This window comes from Hetaerina americana, unplaced genomic scaffold (genome assembly GCF_022747635.1).
Source record: "Hetaerina americana unplaced genomic scaffold, ioHetAmer1.1.p SCAF_50, whole genome shotgun sequence".
Classification (NCBI taxonomy): Eukaryota; Metazoa; Arthropoda; class Insecta; order Odonata; family Calopterygidae; genus Hetaerina; species Hetaerina americana.
The window spans coordinates 2204262-2224713 of NW_027287096.1; the positions used below are offsets into that span (position 1 = coordinate 2204262).

The window sequence follows — 20452 nt, forward strand, 5'->3', positions numbered from 1 at the left end:
AGTTTGAATTTAACATGACACAGAAATATATGAATGATGCAAGTACAACAAATAATGCTGTTTAAATTCTAGGATTTCCTCTCTTATCTTTTCTCTTAATTGAGTCATTCCAGTAGTCTACCCATGAGAACATTTTTTTCAGAATTAGGGAAGACATAAATAATCTAACTCTTACAATTTGAAAGACCCAGCAATGCTTATTAAATAGAATCTAATATTTTGTAGGAAATTATCCTGCAACTCTGGTGTTGGGTGTCAGGAATTATCTCTCTGGATGGAGCTTGGAATTCTATTGACGATCAGTCTATGCTCTGAAACCTTTACTTCCAAGAAGGCCAGAAAAGCCTTTTTCTGAGAACTTGTTCAAATAGCAAACTGTTGTAAAGGCTGAATTCAAAATATTGTAAAATTATTTATATTGTATTGGTAGAGTACCATTTAATTTAGGTTTTGGAGGGTCTTCAACTGATCGTCGATACAATTCCTAGCTCCATCCAAAACCTAACTTAAATGGTACTCTGCTAATTGCAATATAATTTTACAATATTTTGAATTCAGCCTTTACAACAGTTTGATATTTGGACAAGTTTTCAGAAAAAGCTTCCAAGAAAAATAAAATAAATTCTCTACCTACTTGTTGGAAAATTTCTCAATTATCACCACTGCTGAAATTCTTGCATTCAGCGATATTTTATTCTTGTAAAGAAATAAATCTTTTATATGCATTTCCATAAGTCATTGTCCATGGCTGCATAAACATGAGATATCCATGAGGATCCTTAATGGAGTGGTTTCTCCTTGTCTCCTCCATCCTATGCCATTGGCCATCTTTGTGGCTCCACCACCTTTAGGGGCTGTTTTTTGCCTCTGGGACAAGAGGGTGCCCCATTTCTATCCAAGAATAGAGAGGGTTTATACTGACCTTCATTCTGTCTCCAATGCCATGTTAGACCCCCTTAGGTGTCCATCCCCCACCACAAGGTGTGGTTGGATATTTCCCTTCATTAAGGAATGAGGCCAGGATGGCATTTCTCTACCCCAGCAGTACTTCAGGGAATTACTGAAAATAACAGCAATGGAGAGTGGCTTATGGCTGCAATGACAAGGCTCTGCCTTCAGATGATGATGAAAGAAATTATGAAAATGAAGTCATATATGAATGTGATGGTGAAGACGTATATCTACTTTTGGTAATTTGAAGTTAGTTTTTGAGGATTCTGCAAAACTTTCCAAGGATATCACTTATGCAACCAGAAAAATGCCTAAATTATTCCCAAAAAACTTCATGGTTTTAGTGCATCTTAGCTTGTGCTAATCCTATCTGTTATAAACATCATTTAATAACAGAAAACTGATATAACCAGGAGTAAAAACTTGTTTTTCATCGCCATTTGACAGTATTTGTATAGCAGAAAATCCCAAGTTTCAAAATGTACATTCATACATATTGATTGTTTGATGGTATCTTAAGTATCAGCCATCTGCCATCAAATACGGTAATCCCTCATGAATAGGCAAGCCACTTGAAAGATTAATAGCTTGCCAGAAATAAATAAGATTTTACATCATAGCCAAATAACTCTGCAGCAAAGCTTCAACACATGAAATTATATGTATCCCGTCGTCAATTGAACAGCAGCAAAAATAGACAAATGTATGTTGTAAATGGCAGTGAAGCAGAAATGTTTTTGACTTTGATGGCTGGGGGCAAATAAATCAGGTCGTCTACAAACAGGAAAAAAATTTCTTAAGAACATGTCCATCTATACCAACTAGGTAGAGATGGACATGTTCTATTATAGTTCTATCATGTAGTTATATGGGAGTGGACGACCTTTTATATTCTCACATGCCATTCCATGTGAGAATATAAAAGGCTGTTTTTTCCACATCATATTCAAGCGTCTTCACTACATACTAGCATCAGAGTTGTAAGTGTTTCAATAATTTCATATCAAAGTTGAATTTTTTCTTCAGAAAACTTGATTTCTCATATACTTGAGAAATTTCAAACAAACTTGGGGGAAAACCATAGTATCACATGAAAGGAAAATCAAGACTTGGCAACTTGACCAAGATTTACCTCAGTTACAGTTGGTGAAATGAAGGGAACAGTTAAATAATCCTGATTTATATTAAAAGGTTTTGTACTTATCCAGAGAAGTAATTTTATGGTACATATGTACAATGCATTTCATCAACTTGTGGTAGGTTAAGGCTGGCTTGCTAGTAAATATTTCATTTACAACATTAGTTTCTCGGAAAGGAGTGGGGAAGGTTTTAAAACAAGCAATTGTACCCACAACACTCCCCACTCCTTTCCGAGACACTAATATTAAGGAGAAAACGCAAAAACCAACCATTCAATGTACCTGATCAACCCCAACCTTCCCATGCCCCTCCACCTCTCCTTGTAAAAGCTTCATTGCCTAATGGAATTCTTCTTCATATGTCCCTCCTACCTTTGACCATAAGAGTTCCAAATACTTCCAAGTAGGTAAACTGCTTCACCTACTACAGATATTATTCATAGGTAATCTACCAGTTAAGGTAGGTTTTGGATGGACACAACTACCAAATAAATATCCTGCCTCTCCTAACAAAACACAACCTACTCTACAACAAGCCCCTCTTCATCTCTGTATACTTCCTCCCTCCCTTCATTACGTCTAACTCCAATTCTATTCCAGCCACTTCCTTGTTTTCCTAAAATTATCCCCTATTTCATAGTCTTCAACATCCCACTTCCAATCAACATGCCCTTCATCAATTTTTCCTTGCACTTCATTTGTTTTCCTTTTGGTCCATTTCACTTTCTCCACAGCCACATTTCAAAAGCTATCAATCTTTGTCTATCCTCTTGCTTCAGTGGCCATGTCTCCATGCTGTAGATAATTACTCTCCATATCAAAGTTTTGATGAGCCTTTTCTTAACATCTTTACTCAACATCCCTCTCATCAACTCCCTCCTCCTTGTGAAAGCCCCAGCCAAGTGCAATTCTTCTCCTTATGCCATTATTACTTTAACCATTTTGGTCAATAACACCAGTGAGATATGTTAACTGTCCCACCTGCTCTAGTTAATGACCTCCTATTCCACGTTTAATATAGCTTTCCTCTTTCTCAAAAACTGCATAACATTTGTTTGGTTCACACTTATTCTTATCTCATACCGATTGCACTGACTTTCTCATGCAATCCACAGCAATGCTGGCAACCCCTTGGTAGACTGGCAAACTAAAGCTTGATCTTCAGCCAACTTGCTTTTATTTCCCACAAACTCTCATTCCTATCTTACTCATCTACCTAACACTAACATGTACCGGAGCAGTTTGAGACATGCACATGTTGTGGATAAGTTGCCTATCCTTCCAATCTACTCCTATTTTCTGTGACACATTCCTCATTTCTACCCAATACACTTTATCAAATGCCTTTTCAAAATCAACGAAAAAGGCAAATATATTCTCATTGTATTCTGTATTACTCTCTATTAATGGCATTGTTGCTAAGGTATCACGTGTCCCACTCCCTTTCCTGAACACAAATAGAATATTACCTAAGTAATCATTTGATCTGGTCTCCATCCTTTCATGTTGGCGGTCCTGAGAACCACTTTTGCTGCTAATTAAATCAGAATTATTGTTCTATAGACCTCACGTAGTTGCCTTTCCCTTTCTTGGCATGGGAATTTACACTGATCTGAGAAAATCTCTTGGCCAAATTCCTCCCTCATAAATTCTATGAATTAGTCCATAAAATCCTTCATTGTTTTTCCTGAACCCGTAAGTAGTTCCATTGGGATGTTATCCATCCCCAAAGCCATATTTGATTGCAATTCCCATTATGCTCTTTTTAACTTACAAAAACAGTAGCCCCATCTATGTCCTGTCTTAACATGCAGACTTCATATTTTTGCCATATATATGCCCCTATGTATCCTTTTCATCTCTCTTGATTCTTTTCTAACTCAATAACTTCTTTAAGTATCCTTCAATAGTCTCCATTGATTTTCCCCTTCTTGCTTCATTATAAAGCTTTTGCCTTCCAGTACTGTACACCAATTTCTCCCTTCATTTGCAAACTTTCCATATTCTGACAATACTTCTTCTAGCACACTTCTTTCACTCTGTTAGTTTCCCTACAAGTAATTGCATTAAAAAGTTCAAATCATAAAAATGAAACCTAGCCTGTTGAACATTGGTTGACTATCGACACCATGAATTCTTGATTGTAAGCACATGAAGAACATATATATTTGTGTGCAGCAGACGTAGTATATTCTGCTGCCAAGTCATTTGATGGGAAGCACATTGAATTATTATTCTGACTCTTGCTGGCCTTGCATACTGTGGCGGCTCAACCCTTGAATCATCATTGAGCGCCATTGCGAACGCGCCTTCGCCGGCAAGTGTTTTGGCTTCCGGCGTTCGCCACCAGGGTCCGCCGCCAGGGCGCAACCACGCCGCCAGAGCCACTCTCAGTCTCACACTCTCACTCTCTCTCTGACTGGCTCTGGACCGTCACGCGCGCCGCCATCGTGGTCAACCCAAGGACGCTGCTTCCTGGTGAAGGATTCTCTCCTGGCTTCGCCACCGCACGGCCGAATATGTACTGAATAATTACTGTTCAATCGCCTCATCAAGGTTTTAATTTTCTGAGCACAATAAACTTTGTTAATTGTTAGGAGGTGTCATTATTTCCACCACGATACCTCCTTCAATAGTGGTGACCCCGACGTGATTCATTTCTCCCCACGTGCTTAGCCGTGCACTGACCACGCCGTTTTGGTCGAGCCCGAATATCTGTACATCTGCCTCGCTATGTGATTAGGCGATTCCTTGAGCGAGAAGAGATGGGCGACAGGAAGCCATCCCAAGTTCTCCGCCATCTTAAGGACTTGGCAGGCTCGTCGATGCCTGACGAGTTCATGCGGTCGCTGTGGCTGACCCGGCTACCCACGCCTCTCCACGCCATCTTAGCGGCTCAAGATGGCGTCGACCTAGACGCCGTGGCTTCCCTCGCCGACAGAATTAGTGAGGTGATACCCCGGGAACGAGTGCCCGCCCCTACCCACGCTCAGGTAAGCGAGGTGAGTTCCGACCCGCCATCTTGTACCGGTGGATGCTCGGGCATGTTGGCCTCCCTCCTGAGCCGAATGGACGACCTCACCCGGCAAGTTGCTGCTCTTTCGGTGGCGCGGCACCCTCGAGAGGAACGCTCCCGTTTCCGAGGCCATTCCCGTTCCCGCAGCCAATCTCGCGGCTCTGAAGACGGACCATCAGGACGCCGTACGACGCCACAACTCTGCTGGTATCACCGGAAGTTTGGTGCCGACGCGCGGCACTGCACCCAGCCGTGCTCATTCCAGGTGCCGGAAAACACCGCGGGCGCTCGGTAGACGCGGCCGCCGACCTTAGCCCTACAGCAAGCCGCCTCTTCGTTACGGACACGACCACAAAGGTACAGTTTCTTGTTGACACTGGTGCTGACCTTTCTGTGTTTCCCCTATCGCTCGTCAAAAGTCCTAGACAGCGGACCGACTACCAACTTTTTGCTGCCAACAATTCCGTAATAAATACGTACGGTTGGGAAGTATTAAACCTAAATTTCGGTCTGCGCCGCGACTTCACGTGGAGGTTTGTTGTGGCAGACGTTGCACAGCCTATTATCGGAGTGGACTTTTTGACGCATTTCAGTCTTTTGGTGGACGTCAAGAATTCTCGTCTTACAGACAGTTCGACGACAATTTCCGTCGCCGGAAACATTGTACGCCTCCCGGCAACGCAGATAAAGGCGGTAGTCGGAGAAACCCGTTTTCACGTTCTTCTCTCGCGCTTTCCCGAAATTACGCGTCCAGCAGGGTCACCCGGTCATGCGTCCCACTCCACAGTGCATTTCATTCGCACGACCGCAGGTCAGCCGGTGTCATGTAAACCACGTAGGCTTGCTCCCGACAAACTTGCCGCAGCCAAACGGGAATTTGAATTAATGGTGCGATTAGGGACAGCCCGCCGTTCGGATAGCTGTTGGTCCTCCGCCCTCCACCTTGTGCCCAAGAAGGGAGACGAGTGGCGCCCATGCGGGGATTATCGCGCGTTAAACGCTAGGACCATCCCCGATCGCTATCCTGTCCCCCATATCGAGGATTTCGCTGCATCCCTCAATGGTGCTCGTGTTTTCTCCACCATTGACCTCGTGAGGGCATATAACCAAATACCTGTGAACCCGGAAGACATACCGAAGACTGCAATCACGACCCCCTTTGGGTTGTTTGAATTTCCCTTTATGTCATATGGACTGCGAAACGCCGCACAGACTTTCCAACGTTTCCTCGACGAGGCACTCAGAGGTCTCTCCTTCTGCTACGTCTATTTAGACGATATTTTGGTCGCCTCCCAAAATGAGGACGAACATGAGCATCACCTGCGTGAGCTTTTTGGCAGATTAAAATCATACGGTGTGCTCATTAATCCTGCAAAGTGTGTTTTTGGTGTTCCCAATGTCAAGTTTTTAGGATATAGTGTAAGTGCCGAGGGTACAACGCCTTTAAGTGACAAAGTGAGTGCTATCGCCGACTTCCCACTCCCTGTGACGGTGAAACAGCTCCGCCAATTCTTGGGGATGCTGAATTTTTATAGAAGATTCCTTCCCCATGCCGCCGACTTACAGGCCCCCCTCAGTGAAGTGCTACGCGGTGGTGTACACGGCCGCGACAAAGTGGATTGGACGCCCGAACTGCGCCTTTCTTTCCAGCGGTGTAAAGACGCTCTTTCGAACTTTGTGCTTCTCGCCCATCCGGCCCCCTCCCTTCCCCTCGGCCTGTTTACCGACGCCTCAGACTTCACCCTGGGAGCTGTGCTCCAGCAGCGCACAGAGGCGGGTTGGCAACCGCTTGGTTTCTTCTCCAAAAAACTAAGCTCGGCCGAGAGAAACTACAGCCCTTATGACAGGGAGCTCCTGGCGATCTATCGGGCGGTCCGGTATTTTCGCCACATGGTGGAGGGTCGGAATTTTACAATTTTTACAGACCACAAGCCGATAGTGTACGCGTTCCAGCAAAAACCTGACAGATGTTCGCCCCGTCAATTCCGCTACCTCGACCTGATCGGCCAATACTCGACAGACATTCGTCACGTAGCCGGCGCGGATAATGTCGTGGCGGACGCTTTATCGCGCATCGATTCCTTGTCCTCCGCGGTAAATTTTGAGGAGTTAGGCCGTGCACAGGAGGCAGACGCTGAACTTGCTGCGCTCCTTAAGAACGAAGAGTCTTCCCTCAAGCTCAGAAGACTTCCTGTTCCCGGTTGTGCTGTGCACTTGTTTTGTGACACTTCCACCCCTTGTGCTCGCCCATACGTCACTCCCGCATTCCGGCGTCAGGCGTTTGATTCGCTTCATAACCTGGCGCATCCCGGAGCGAAAGCGACGATAAAACTCGTGACATCGCGTTTCGTGTGGCCCTCTATTAGGAAAGACTGCCGCGAATGGGCACGCGCGTGCATCCCGTGCCAACAGGCAAAAGTGACTCGTCATGTTGCCTCCCCTGTGCGCAATTTCCCGTCTCCAGGACGGAGATTCGAGCACGTCCACATCGATTTGGTCGGACCTCTCCCAAGTTCACGTGGATTTCGATATTGCCTTACGTGCGTGGACCGTTTCACCCGATGGCCCGAGGCAATACCGATTGGTGACATTTCGGCCGAGACAGTGGCATTCGCTTTCTTTAGCGGATGGATGTCGCGTTTCGGCTCACCCCAACGCATCACTACCGACCAAGGACGGCAGTTTGAAAGCAACCTCTTCCGCCAGCTCTCCCTCATGGCCGGCGCGGAGCATTTCAGGACGACAGCATACCATCCTGAGGCGAACGGGATGGTAGAACGGTTCCATCGACAGCTGAAGGCCGCCATTCGTTGCCACGGGACCACTCAGTGGGTGGACGTACTTCCTGCCATCCTCCTGGGATTCCGCGCCTCCTGGAAGGAAGACCTGGATGCCTCCACTGCAGAGCTAGTGTATGGGGAGCCTCTCCGCCTTCCCGGAGAATTCCTCTCACCAACCTCTCCATCGCAGCCAGCTGACACCACCTTCATGTCCCAGTTGCGCGAGCATTTCCGGGAGTTGAGCCCTCGCCCCGCTGCCCGCCACGGTTCCCGTCAGGTTTTCATCTTCAAAGACTTGCCAACGGCATCCCACGTCTTCGTCCGGCACGGCCCCCCGCGGGGTTCTCTTCAGCTGCCGTATGACGGGCCGTTTAAAGTTTTAGAACGGAATGATAAGGCGTACAAAGTCTGCTTACCAAACCGTGATGTGTTCATTTCTCTCGACAGACTCAAACCTGCCTTTACGGTATCCAACCTACCAATTTATAACCACCAGGCAGCCCTACCGCTTCACCACACCGCGCCACAGCTGGAGGCAGCAGAACCGGACGAAAGACGGCCTGCCGCCTTCACATCGCGCCCAGCTGCGCTGCCTGCACCACCAGCCCCTCAGCCCCCAGGTGCTGCACTGCGCAGCGAACGGACAACCCGATCTGGGAGACGCGTGCGCTTTCCGTCGCATCTTGAAGAATTTCAACTATAATTTTCTCTTTTTCTTTCATTGTCTTGACTTCATTACCTAACCTGTCATGCTTCCACCACCACTACACCCTCCTTCCTTGCCGCTCACCCGTTATCACCTCCTGTTTCCACAATTTTTCCAATGTCTACTAATCACCAGGGACTATAAAACAACCAAGGGGGTGGTGTGGCGGCTCAACCCTTGAATCATCATTGAGCGCCATTGCGAACGCGCCTTCGCCGGCAAGTGTTTTGGCTTCCGGCGTTCGCCACCAGGGTCCGCCGCCAGGGCGCAACCACGCCGCCAGAGCCACTCTCAGTCTCACACTCTTACTCTCTCTCTGACTGGCTCTGGACCGTCACGCGCGCCGCCATCGTGGTCAACCCAAGGACGCTGCTTCCTGGTGAAGGATTCTCTCCTGGCTTCGCCACCGCACGGCCGAATATGTACTGAATAATTACTGTTCAATCGCCTCATCAAGGTTTTAATTTTCTGAGCACAATAAACTTTGTTAATTGTTAGGAGGTGTCATTATTTCCACCACGATACCTCCTTCACATACAATTATATTGTTTCAATATTAGCAGTCTAATGTGTGGAAATAAACGATATTGGGAAATAATAATAAAATTTAATATCACTCCCTAAACTCACACCTTCCATAGCACCCAACCCAATTTTGCAGCATATCCCACTTTCAAACTTTTATCATTCTTGATGATGGCACACGCATTGAAACAATGCACAGCATTAGTTAGTAGGGAAAATTACAATTTATTTCAATTTTGACAAGTTGCTAATATTGCACACCTTCTACAAAATAATAAAAACCTAATTCTTAAAAACTTCACCCTATCCAATTGAAAATTACTCGTCACTTAAATAAGTGAAGAGGATATATTTGATTGACATTCCATCACCATCCTCAAAAATATTTTGAAAGAATGGTTAATTGTTGGATGCCAAAAATCTATCACTATTTTGTATTGTCTGAAAAAAGCATTAGATGAATTAACAACTACATATTTCTTACCAGAACATCAAAAATAATGAAGGTTATTTGTTGGGACCTATGCTGCTAATTCTTTATATGTCACTTACCTCATTTTCTATTTACGTCTAGCATTATTACAATATTCTTTATCTTAAATGTCCTAGTGATTCATCAAAACTATTAGGCCAAAGACTTCAGGCAATAAAATCCACAGAGTCAAACATTTATAATAAAAAGATTAAATCTTCTTTCTCATGGTGAAATATCTTAAGTGTCTATTCCCTTAAAACTGAACTCTTCTATGAATAAAAGAGCACAAACTTTCTGGCCTATGCATGTGGATGCATGAAAAATTATGAATTGATGAGTCTATGCACAATATAATTAATCTTGAGCTATCAGGCAATTTCTTCGCAGAACAAAGAAATTAAGGAATTATGAACATCATATATCAATAAGGAAACCTCTTAGGAGCCAATTAATTCACATCCTCCTTGCATGATAACAATGACACACCTTACATGTTTAACAAAATTTGAGAGATCAGGCATTTTTTCAACTTCATAAAAATACTTTATTACACAGGAAACAGACTTATGGACTGAGTAACATTAATACAAATGATGAAGTCTATGATATCCATAGGCCAATTGAGTTCCATTATCAAAGTGGAATTGGAACTACACACTGCTACGATCAGACAGAAAAATGTAAGCAAGATTTAAAAAAATAATATTGAAGCTGATAAATTTAGCCCAACACTATACTGAATTTTTTCTAACAGTACATAAGTAATGAGATAAACTTTCAATATTATAAAAATAAAACAAACAAGTGCATGGTCTTGCTGCTAGCACTTTTAAAAGATGCTATATTTACAATATTGCAAACCATAATTTTATTGTCAATTGAAAAATAGTATTGTTTACCATGTACAAACTAAATACTTAAGCATGTGAAAATAATACAGGTGGTCCAGAATAAAATAATATTTTTGAAAAATAACAAAACATTCACTTGCATTCATTGGATAACTTTAATGCAAAAGCAGATCAAAGCAATTTTTTTTAAATTTTGATGGAACCTACTCTGTAGCTCAATCTGCCGTACACTTGCATACCACATACCCACATGCACACTGACACACAATCAAGTTCAATCTCTCTCAGCATAAAACATTATTTACATAATTTCACATAAAATGATAGTTCAGTCAGTGGCAATGGTGAGCAGCACATACTTTACTGTATAAGCAAAGGCTGCAAATCCAATGATAACACAAATGTTGGTTAAAGCACTCTGTAAAGGACTTTGGTTGTCTTGATTGTGTGCAAGCTGTGGATGCATTCCTAGAGGTCCAACTTGGGAATTATTGGCATTTGTGCTACCACCTCCAGCCACTTGGCCATTTTGTGAACTGGACCTTGCCGCAATTACAGCTTCTGTTCTCCTCTCCAGCTCTTCTTTAATTCTCTGTAAAATATTGAAGGAAGGGAATCCATGAAGTTGCTTCCATTTACAATTTGACCAACAAGGGTCACTGGGTTAAATCTATAACAAGTACATGATCCTTTACAACAAAGGCTAAGATCGAATTGAGTAGTTTCAGGTCTGATGCGGTGAAATTTGAACATAATCAAGAACTATAATGGAAATTATTGTGTAGAGAATAGGCTAAAAGTTACTAATGGTCCCTTACATTGCTCTAGCATTTTATGCTGAAATTTATGGAAATATGGTGGAAGAATCGTGTAAGCTAGTTAAGGCTTACTGAAATCAATCTGAAATATTGGTACATAGTTTGTCAAAGGAGTAGCAAAGAAACTTCTCATCAAACTGGGAGAGAAATAGAGATAGGTTTTCAATTTAAATAGCATACAATTTATTTCTTGGCGATATTGCTACAGCAAAACAATAAAATGGCACTTCTCACAGATTATATGGAAGAAAATGGTCAGGAAATATTTAAGTCATTTGTCATTGGTGATGCAGAGCACATGAATTTAAGGGTGGAGATTGTACAGTTTGATTATTATTTGATTCCTAACAAAAACGTTAAGTATGAATAGGATAATTTTTTAATCAAGCATCAGTTGACTAATAAATCCTAGGAAAACTTTATGGAAGTTGGGAGGAACTTGAGTCCTTTTATGCTTTGGTTTGCTGAGAGAGGAAATCATTAAAGACATGTTTATCAGGGACATATCAGACAAGGCTAAAGCATCATAGCTAAGAACACCAAATTTCACTGCTCCCAAAGAATTGAGTGCCAGGCCACAGTGCCACTACCAGACTGAGGTGGTCTTAGATCTGAAAGCTGAAAACTTACAAATTAAACAAGAAGGTCAAGAAGGACCTATGGAAATAAATGGCCTAGAGAAGTACAACAAAGGAGTCAGAAGGGGCCACAAGCAGAAGTCTTCCCACTCAGGTGAACCACACTTGTTGTTAACAAAGGTGTAGCAGGTGTGAACTGCCTCATGAATACATTGAATGTCCAGTATTTGGTATGCATGGTCTCGTCAATGATCTCATAACTCTGTCAAATGGGAAAACATTAATAAGGAGGTGAAATTGAAGAAAAAATGTCTTATCTCCGTTGGTTAATAACATTGACAATAAGATTGTGTGTACTAAGAATCTTTAGGCCAATTACTGATGTTTACAAGTATAATGTGAACTTGATGCTAAATGTTATATTATGGTGCTCATTCAATTTATCCAGATGCAGTTAAGCCTCAATTAATTGAGCAAAGTAAAACCTCAATCAAAACATTTACCAATGAAATTGTTAATATTAGGGGTTAGCGTGTTTGAAATTATGCTAAAACATTATAACTACCAACAGATGTGTTAACTGTGATTTTGCAAATATAATTGATTCACAGTGCTGTATTAAATTAGGCTTAATTACTAACATTGCTTTACATAATGGAATTCACGAAGGTGAGAGAGAGAAAACAAATGAAGAAGTCAATGTAATTGAGGTTGAAATTGAATATTTTCAACTGTTTGATGAAGGAATAGCCCTTAATCCTATCACCATTAACATGAAGATTGGCCCATCAATCAAACCCAGCATATCAGGTTATTCAGCTGGTGATAGCTGAGACTACTGAACTACATGGAATTAAAGCAGTACAGTTCTCCGCAAAATGAAATACATTTGCAGTAGGCATGCAATTCCTCATCAATTACACACTGATGGTAGACCATACTTTGTATCAGTGGAGTTAGAGAAGCACATCAGTCATGTGAAATGTCTATCCCTCATGACCCGAAGTCCTTATATATTCTATTTCTATTATATTTTGATTACTAATTGTTTCTATATTTCCATACAGCTCGCACTAATCCTGTATCACATGATCCTTCATGCAAATTTTTTTACACTTGAAATATTCTTTGGGTTGAATTTTATATTTTGATGTCATTTATATTTCAATCAATAGTTACACAAACAGTATTAAAATTATTAACTTCATGAAAGCCAATTTATTGTTGTTCTAGGAGGAAAGATGTTGTAACATAAATAATAACAATTAGATGGCAAAGTGAGCACTGGGTCAAATCTATAACGAGTACATGATCCTTTACAACAAAGGCTTAGATCAACTTCATTTACTTGATTGTTATATTTTGATATCATTCATATCACAGTCAATTGTTATATAAATGTGTTGGGGGAAATTCCTGCTACCTGCAACGTTGGGTCGAATTCCCTTCCTTTTACTGTCTCTTTGGGGGGTTGAGTGTTTTGTGGTGCATTTTCATGTGGTAGTGATGTTTCACATTCTTGCTTGTTGTGTCCTGGCTTGCGTGTTTTAGGATGGCTTTCGTGCTGTATCCTGGGGTGCAGTTTTTTGTTGTTTGGCGGTGTATGTGTTTGCATGAGTATTGGATGGAGGGAGTTTTGCATGAGTGTGTGCGCTGCTGGGGTGTAATTTTCCGTGTTGTTTTTTGCATGTGGTATTTTTCGTTTTTACGGTTGGTGACCTAACACCCCCCGCCACACGCCCTTGCGGCGGCTTGCGGGGTATTATGTAGATGTAGATGTAGATAAACAGTATCAAAATTATCAACTTCATTAAAGCCAATTTATCGTTGTTCTAAGATGAAAGATGTTACTGTTGTAACACAAATAATAACGATTATTATGGCAAAGACCTTTTCACCTGAATTAAATATTATCAGGATGACAACAGAAGTACTTACATAGAAGAAGATTTTTATTTAATTTGAAGGTTAACACATTCATAACATATGAATGTGCTAGGTTGAGCAAATAAAGGATATTTTGGTCAACGTAACCAGGCAACCAATCTAACAGGCAATCCTTCTTGATATGCTATTCTGGTACAATAATAACATATCAACACCCTTTCTCTCATTGCTTTGGTCAATCATAACAATGAAATATACCTTCAAATATATGCATGCCACATAAAGGTAACTTATTACAAGGTATCATATTCAGGGAATTAAACATCAAATAACAGAATAATCAAAATAAAATTACCGTGACAAGATCAGGAAACAGCTCACAGAAAATTTTATCCTTGAGATTGAACTCCAGGCTCTGAATGGCTAACTGCATTTTCTCATATTCAGAGGTATCTATGCTACCAAGAGTAGGACTCTTTTCAATCTAAAAGAAAACAAGAAATGAGAATGAGAACACTCCAAGAGCCACTTTCCTCCCTATCAAAGAGTAGCCTTCAGAGATGCTCTTGAAAAAAATTTGAATTCCAAATTCCAAGCACCCCAAAGGCAAAAGCTGATAACAATGCTAAATGGCCTTGCGTGAATCATGTTTAAGGTCAAAGGTTACTGATAAGTACATTGTACAGGAAAAGGTATGTGAACATGCATATCCCTAGCCCACTTATGAAACAAGAAAGTTATATAAAAGCAATTTTGCATAAGTTATCGGAGAAATTAATTTGAAAGCAATATTCTCACCAGTAGATTAGCCATATTCAAAAGCTTGAACAGAGTATTGAACAAATAATTGCTGTTTTACCACAAACTGATTTATAGGCAAAAATACTTCATGCGATTTGGGATTCATACAGTGAATTAAGCATTGAAGGTGGTTAAATATTGATTAACCTTCACATAATAATTATATCCTGTACAAGCACAGGCAGCTACACAAAAGTTCACATGGCCATTATTGTATGTAATCCTACATGCAGCACAAAAATTCCAAATACTGAAACAAGCGCAAGGTATTTATCAACTATACACCCCAATGCCACGAAAATTAATTACAATGAGACTTGTTAACAATTTTGCATGGAAAATCTCTTTGCTGATCCAAATTGGATTAATAGATTATTAAAGCATTAACAATACAACACTTAAGAATGATGAACGAACAGATGGGAAACCATGGTTAAAAATTAGGCTGCAGCAATTAATACACACCATTTTTTCTCGCAAAATTATTACCGGTTCGTTCCACATGGGCTCCTTTTATGTATGCAAGGATATTTGGCCACATTTCTTGAAAATTTCCTTTCATAGGCAAGATATGAATTACATTCCAATGAAATATTGCAATTGCTCTCGTGCCAACAAATTACATCTATTTAATTTTCCAAAGAATACTAATGTACATTCACATATTCTTAAAGCACAGAATGATGCCCCACTATTTATTCAGAGACTCTATTGATGTGAGATTGGGACTTCATAGTCCCTTCTTCCATCTAACACCTACACATTACGATGAGGAAAATAAGACAATCGGGAGGTATAATGCTGTGATCAAAACTTTCAGTTGCAAGATGTATGTTAAGTGCAACATTAGAGTAGCTTTACTATTTTGTAACTAAACTAATACAACAGAAAACCTCCTTGATGATCCCAAGATAACTAGTTTATAAAATTATTCTTTAAAAACCTAAATTTACCTTACATTCGTCGATTTCTCTGATGTAGCAGGTATATCATACGCAAAACAGGGCAATATGCATTACCGTATGTCCTCAAATAATTACAGTTGGATTATAACAGACGTAGCATTACAATCATAATTGAAAATTACTGTAAGTTCATTATCAAGACAAACTGCAACATAGTAACTTCTACATACCATGAAACTTAATAGTCCAGTAAGTATCGTCGACACACACCAGGCTGGATTCCATGTATCTGGATGGAAGTCACTAATAGAGAGGCACAGACGAGTATTTGTCTTGAACCTTGAAAAGCCAAAAAATAAGGTGAAACAGACAAATCATTCAAATGATGATGACGTTTGTCAATTACATTGCTTCACAACTTCCGTAGCATTAAATTAAAACGGTTAAATGCCAAAAATACTCACCGACCGTTTGGTGTTATCATATATATACTTGGGGGTTTAAAGGGAAACTCACGGGGAAACACGAGTTTCCCATGGTATAGCCCTCCCTCATAGGGAGTGCCTTCTGGTCCATTGACTACATAATGCCTGAAAGAAATTAAATGTTCACCCACAAGATAATAATTCATCTAAGAAAGCACCTCAAAGTTTATTTCCCTTACCATTGTAAAATGTTTGATGGCAATGGTTCAGCTACTACATAGGGCACTGGATCCTTTTTCAATCGGATATAATCTTGTTTTAGCCGCGCAGTTGCACTGTTTGTTTTCCGAATCATTTTTATTTACAATGGTTTCATACTCTGAATATGATAAAAATGAAATTAGGTCCAGGCAAATTACACTGGTCACACCTCACTGCCCAAAAACACAAGTGACCTAAATAATGATAGAAAATCAAAATACTATCAAAGTTAATGATATGCCTGCTAACTGAGTTAGGCTGAAATCATATTTATTATTACAGTATATTCAAACTAGATATCTCGTACAAAATTCCAGTCACACCCAATAACATCCTACTTTTACGTACACCGATGAATCGCATTGATAACTAAATTTGCATACAAAGGTTTACGTACAGTTTCAAAAAAATCCTTGGTGACAAAATACGTACTAAGAAAATGTTAACGAAGGTCAAATCAAAGCTGATGAAGCAACGTCCACCACCTGATCCTCTCGTTTCCCGTTTACGATATTATTTCACGCCATTGGCTAGAAACGGTATCGAAGGTAGTTAGCGCCGGTAATGACAGAATTCGCGGAATGAAAGGGAACTTCATAAAATCGTACGTCAGTGCTTCTTGCAGAATAATTTCTAATTTTGAATGACAAATGTTTTCAGGGGTGACAGTAGGATATAACTTTGCAATAGAATATATTTATAAGGCAGCCTTTGGTTCAGAGATTTCTTCACGAGTAACTTTGGTTTCTAATCCATTTCTAACGCTCATGACAAGTAGTTGCGCATGCGCTCGTTCAGGAGCCACATGACGTGGCCTACGTCCGAAAAGTTTACATTGAGACAGATGATCTTGCTATCCGGGTTGACCTACGGTTAATTAATATTACATGAGATTTAATAATTGTTTGTGATACTGCTGTAACGGAAAAATTGAATAATGGTAAGTGTTATTCTTATCAGAGGAATTGGAATATTTGGATAAAGGAAGCCGGTATCTTTCCTTCAAACCCAACTACATTATTGATAATTAAAAATCTTATTGCCATATTTCCTCAGCCTCTCAGACTTGAAATAAAGCGAAAACTCACTGCAAGAACTGATAGGGTGAAATGTGTTGATCTCCACCCGACTGAGCCATGGATGCTGGCCGCTTTGTACAATGGCAATGTCCATGTTTGGAAGCACGAAACACAGCAACTTGTGAAGTCCTTTGAGGTATTATTTTATTGCTACTCCTAATGTTAATGGTTAATTTAGTCACCTATTCCAATCGTAGTTAGCCTTAAAGGGCCAATTAACTCTTAACACATTAACTCTCCGATGGCCCCACGCTTGTAAATTCTAATTCACAGCATTACATTGTTATCGTGTGAACATTTGAACAAATCTAAAATAGTGTGGCCCCAGAATGAATATATTTTTACATTAAAGGATGTGGATCAACTGAGTCACAAATGGAGCATTAGAAACGACAGTCGAAGCAAAGTAGACGACTTTGCCCTTCCGCAAAAATCAAAATAAAAGAGCTCAATTTGTGAAATTGATATTTTATTGTATGAAAATATACGCTATATTAAAAAAACAACGTTCACTTAAAAAACAAATGACTCCCCTAAATGCAGGGTTTGGCAAGTTACGGCCGTAAAAAATTACTGGTAGTTTATACATACGTGTCATGTTTGTCAACAAATTGGCTTGATTGCTGGCATTCGCTCACATTTTTTGTAAAATGCTATAGTTTCTACGTAAGACGAAAATAGACTTACCACAGGTGATATTTCAAAATACACACTAAAGCATTGCCCCACATGGAAAAATTACCATAAAGTTGTTCCAATTATAGACATTATTTCTAAAATGTATTTTCCTCATGCATGTAGAAACGTAGCGTCACTGTTTTACTGGGTTTTCCATTCGAATTGTTTTAAAAGGCTTATCTGTAAAATTTTATACATTTATTTTATTCTAAACGTGTATGTATGCCACATATTGTTTCCTAACAGGTGTGTGATCTCCCGGTGAGGACAGCCAAATTTGTTGCTCGCAAAAATTGGATAGTAACTGCTTCTGATGATATGCAAGTTCGAGTGTTTAACTATAATACCCTTGAGCGCACCCATGCCTTTGAAGCACATTCGGACTATATTCGCTGCATTGCTGTACATCCTGCTCAACCATATATTCTGACAAGCAGTGGTACGTTCATATCTGTCCACATTTTCAAACTTCTTACTCTACTTTATTAATTGATAATGGAGATTTTTAAATGTTTAATATTTGTTAATATAGGCTCAGTGATTGAAATATCATAATGATCTCTGAATTTGTAGCATATTCTCTTTTCCATCAATGATCTGATTCATCTTTTAACATTAACTCTATTTGTACCCTAAGTGGTTAAATAAATGTAAGAAATAATGTTTAAAGTGCCCTTAACTTTCGTAGCCCCATTGACTCTCCATAAAGTAGAAATTCAAACTTCCATTTAGTTCCCAAGGTGTTATATGATGTTGAAATGGTTTCTGAAAAAATCCTAGGAGCTTCTTGTTAATGAAGAGAATTCATCTTTTGATAGGTTCACTCCTTAGAATACACAATAACGAAAACTTTATTCAATAATGTATCAAACCAGCTTTGCATTAGTCATTTTTTTGGCAAGTGTGGTAAAAAATACCAATATTGTGTTTCAGAACTGATATGCCATTATATTGGAACACTTGACATAATTTACCTAGTATTTACCAAAACATTCTCTAAAAATGATTTTATTATTATTGAAACGCACATGTGCAGATAGACAATGTCAGGTGGCACTGAAGTCCCAAGTATTACAATCAAGCTTGCCTTGGAAAATTAGCATGATATCTCAAATCCAATCATCATCACAAAAATTAATAAATAAAATCATACAGAAAAAAAACATTATACCAGAAGGAAACTTCCGAGCACCAATCTCTAACACAGTAAAGAGAAAATCGTTCAAATAACCTCAGTTTCCCAATCAATGAGAAAATAAATCAAAACTAAGATGTTACATACAATTTTACCCAATGCATCAATCATATTATTGTATAAATTGTTTATCTCTTCTCTTAAAAGTATTTACCCTGTTAGGAAAGGCTCGAATATTTTTGCAGGTAAACTGTTCTTGCTGGAACTTGGAAATATCCAATTGACTCTGAACTTAATTGAGCCATTTATTGTTTTAGAATCAATAGATATTTTACTATGAGAGATTAAGGTTAATATTTGAATGTATTTGGTTTTCCATATTTTTATTATTCCACGACCTAGGTTTTGACCTGAAAAGTCATCATAATCCTAAAGACCTAGGTCATGGAAAAATGAAGTGCTTAAAGAGTTTCCATGAATTTCTTCCACCAAGTAATGTCTGAAACAACCAAGTTATGTCATTAGAGAAGGCATAAATAATGAGCACTCTCATTTGGCCACTGGAGGTTAACTTTATACAGATAATTGCATTTGTTCCTACTCTATTAAGGAGCACCACCACCTTGACTTGAAACTGAATATTGTCTATTTGTTTATAATTTTTGGAAAATATATACTATTGCTATCAAATTTTAGATATGTACGTTATTAGAGGAATAATGAAAATTCTTGGGAAAGTGTATTTTGATGAATCCATGCTGGTTGTCATCCGACTAACCTACGCGACGGTAATTCCCGGAAACCAGCATGGATTCATCAGATAGACGGCGCGGAAGCCTAAGGATTAATTTAAAGTGTATTTTACTTGGCAGTTTTTAAATTGGAGAAAGTACATTCACTAAGAGATAGGGATATATTAATAGTCACACGCTAGGTATAAAATTTAAATGCAACTCAGGTATGTCGTCAAATTATTAGGAGACGTGACATTGGAATTATTATCTTCAAATTGTAGTCATGTTGTACATTTAATATTTCTTTTCCTTGAAACCCTAGTATTAGGTTTAATTGAGAGGAAGATGTAGGATATAAGGTTCCTGCATGGGACCTTTGATAGGGCAGGGGCCTCTCAGGCAATTGTGCCAAACTGTTTAACTTGGCTGGCATAAGCAAGCAGGGAACAAGAGTGCCACGGTAATGGTATAGAGGCCATCCATCCAACCTCCTAGGCCAAACATTACTTTACTTAGATGTTCTAATGGGAATGTGTGTGTCAATGTGGCTAGGCACTTGCTGTTGGGTATGAGATTAAAACGAACTAAGTAAACTGTTTTGGTAAAAAGTCATTTTGTACCAGTGTTGATGGTAATGCAGGAATTTTAGTGTAAAATTATTCGCCTTGTCCCCGGAAGATCTATGATTTTCACACTGAAATTCTCAGG

At 39.8% G+C, this 20452-nt stretch overlaps 2 protein-coding genes across 8 annotated transcripts in view; one reads left to right on the forward strand and one right to left on the reverse strand.

Moving 5' to 3' along the window:
• Window positions 1-9382: 9382 nt before the first annotated feature.
• On the reverse strand, window positions 9383-16665 carry LOC139694568 (ubiquitin-conjugating enzyme E2 J2). 4 transcript variants are annotated; one of them, XM_071593077.1, is made up of 6 exons: window positions 16551-16662; window positions 16097-16236; window positions 15897-16022; window positions 15663-15771; window positions 14082-14210; window positions 9383-11035 (listed from the first exon to the last, which is right to left on the reverse strand). In XM_071593077.1, the coding sequence occupies exons 2-6, from the start codon at window positions 16210-16212 to the stop codon at window positions 10772-10774; spliced, it is 744 nt and encodes a 247-aa protein (XP_071449178.1). In that variant the 5' UTR covers window positions 16213-16236; window positions 16551-16662; the 3' UTR covers window positions 9383-10771. The 4 variants fall into 4 exon arrangements, with proteins under 4 accessions (XP_071449178.1, XP_071449179.1, XP_071449176.1 ...); XM_071593078.1 differs by having other exon boundaries at window positions 16516-16658; XM_071593075.1 differs by having other exon boundaries at window positions 9385-11035; window positions 16097-16312; window positions 16551-16665.
• Window positions 16666-16886: 221 nt separating this feature from the next.
• Window positions 16887-20452, forward strand: part of beta'COP (coatomer subunit beta') — a 29109-nt gene continuing 25543 nt past the window's right edge. For all 4 annotated transcript variants that reach the window (XR_011702152.1, XM_071593072.1, XM_071593073.1 and 1 more), the window contains exons 1-3: window positions 16887-17058; window positions 17175-17333; window positions 18122-18314. Coding sequence is in view for 3 of the 4 variants with exons in the window: in XM_071593072.1 (XP_071449173.1) it covers window positions 17056-17058; window positions 17175-17333; window positions 18122-18314 (355 nt within the window). In the remaining variant the exon portion in view is untranslated. The remainder of the gene's footprint in view (window positions 17059-17174; window positions 17334-18121; window positions 18315-20452) is intronic.

Excerpts from the sequence above, each read along its gene's own strand:
- LOC139694568 (XM_071593077.1), bottom strand. The coding sequence starts at position 16,212 with ATGATTCGGAAAACAAACAGTGCAACTGCGCGGCTAAAACAAGATTAT. Across the intron at positions 16,023-16,096 it reads CCATCAAACATTTTACAATG|GCATTATGTAGTCAATGGAC; the intron begins GTAAGGGAAATA and ends AATTTCTTTCAG. Across the intron at positions 15,772-15,896 it reads ATGATAACACCAAACGGTCG|GTTCAAGACAAATACTCGTC; the intron begins GTGAGTATTTTT and ends TGGCTTTTCAAG.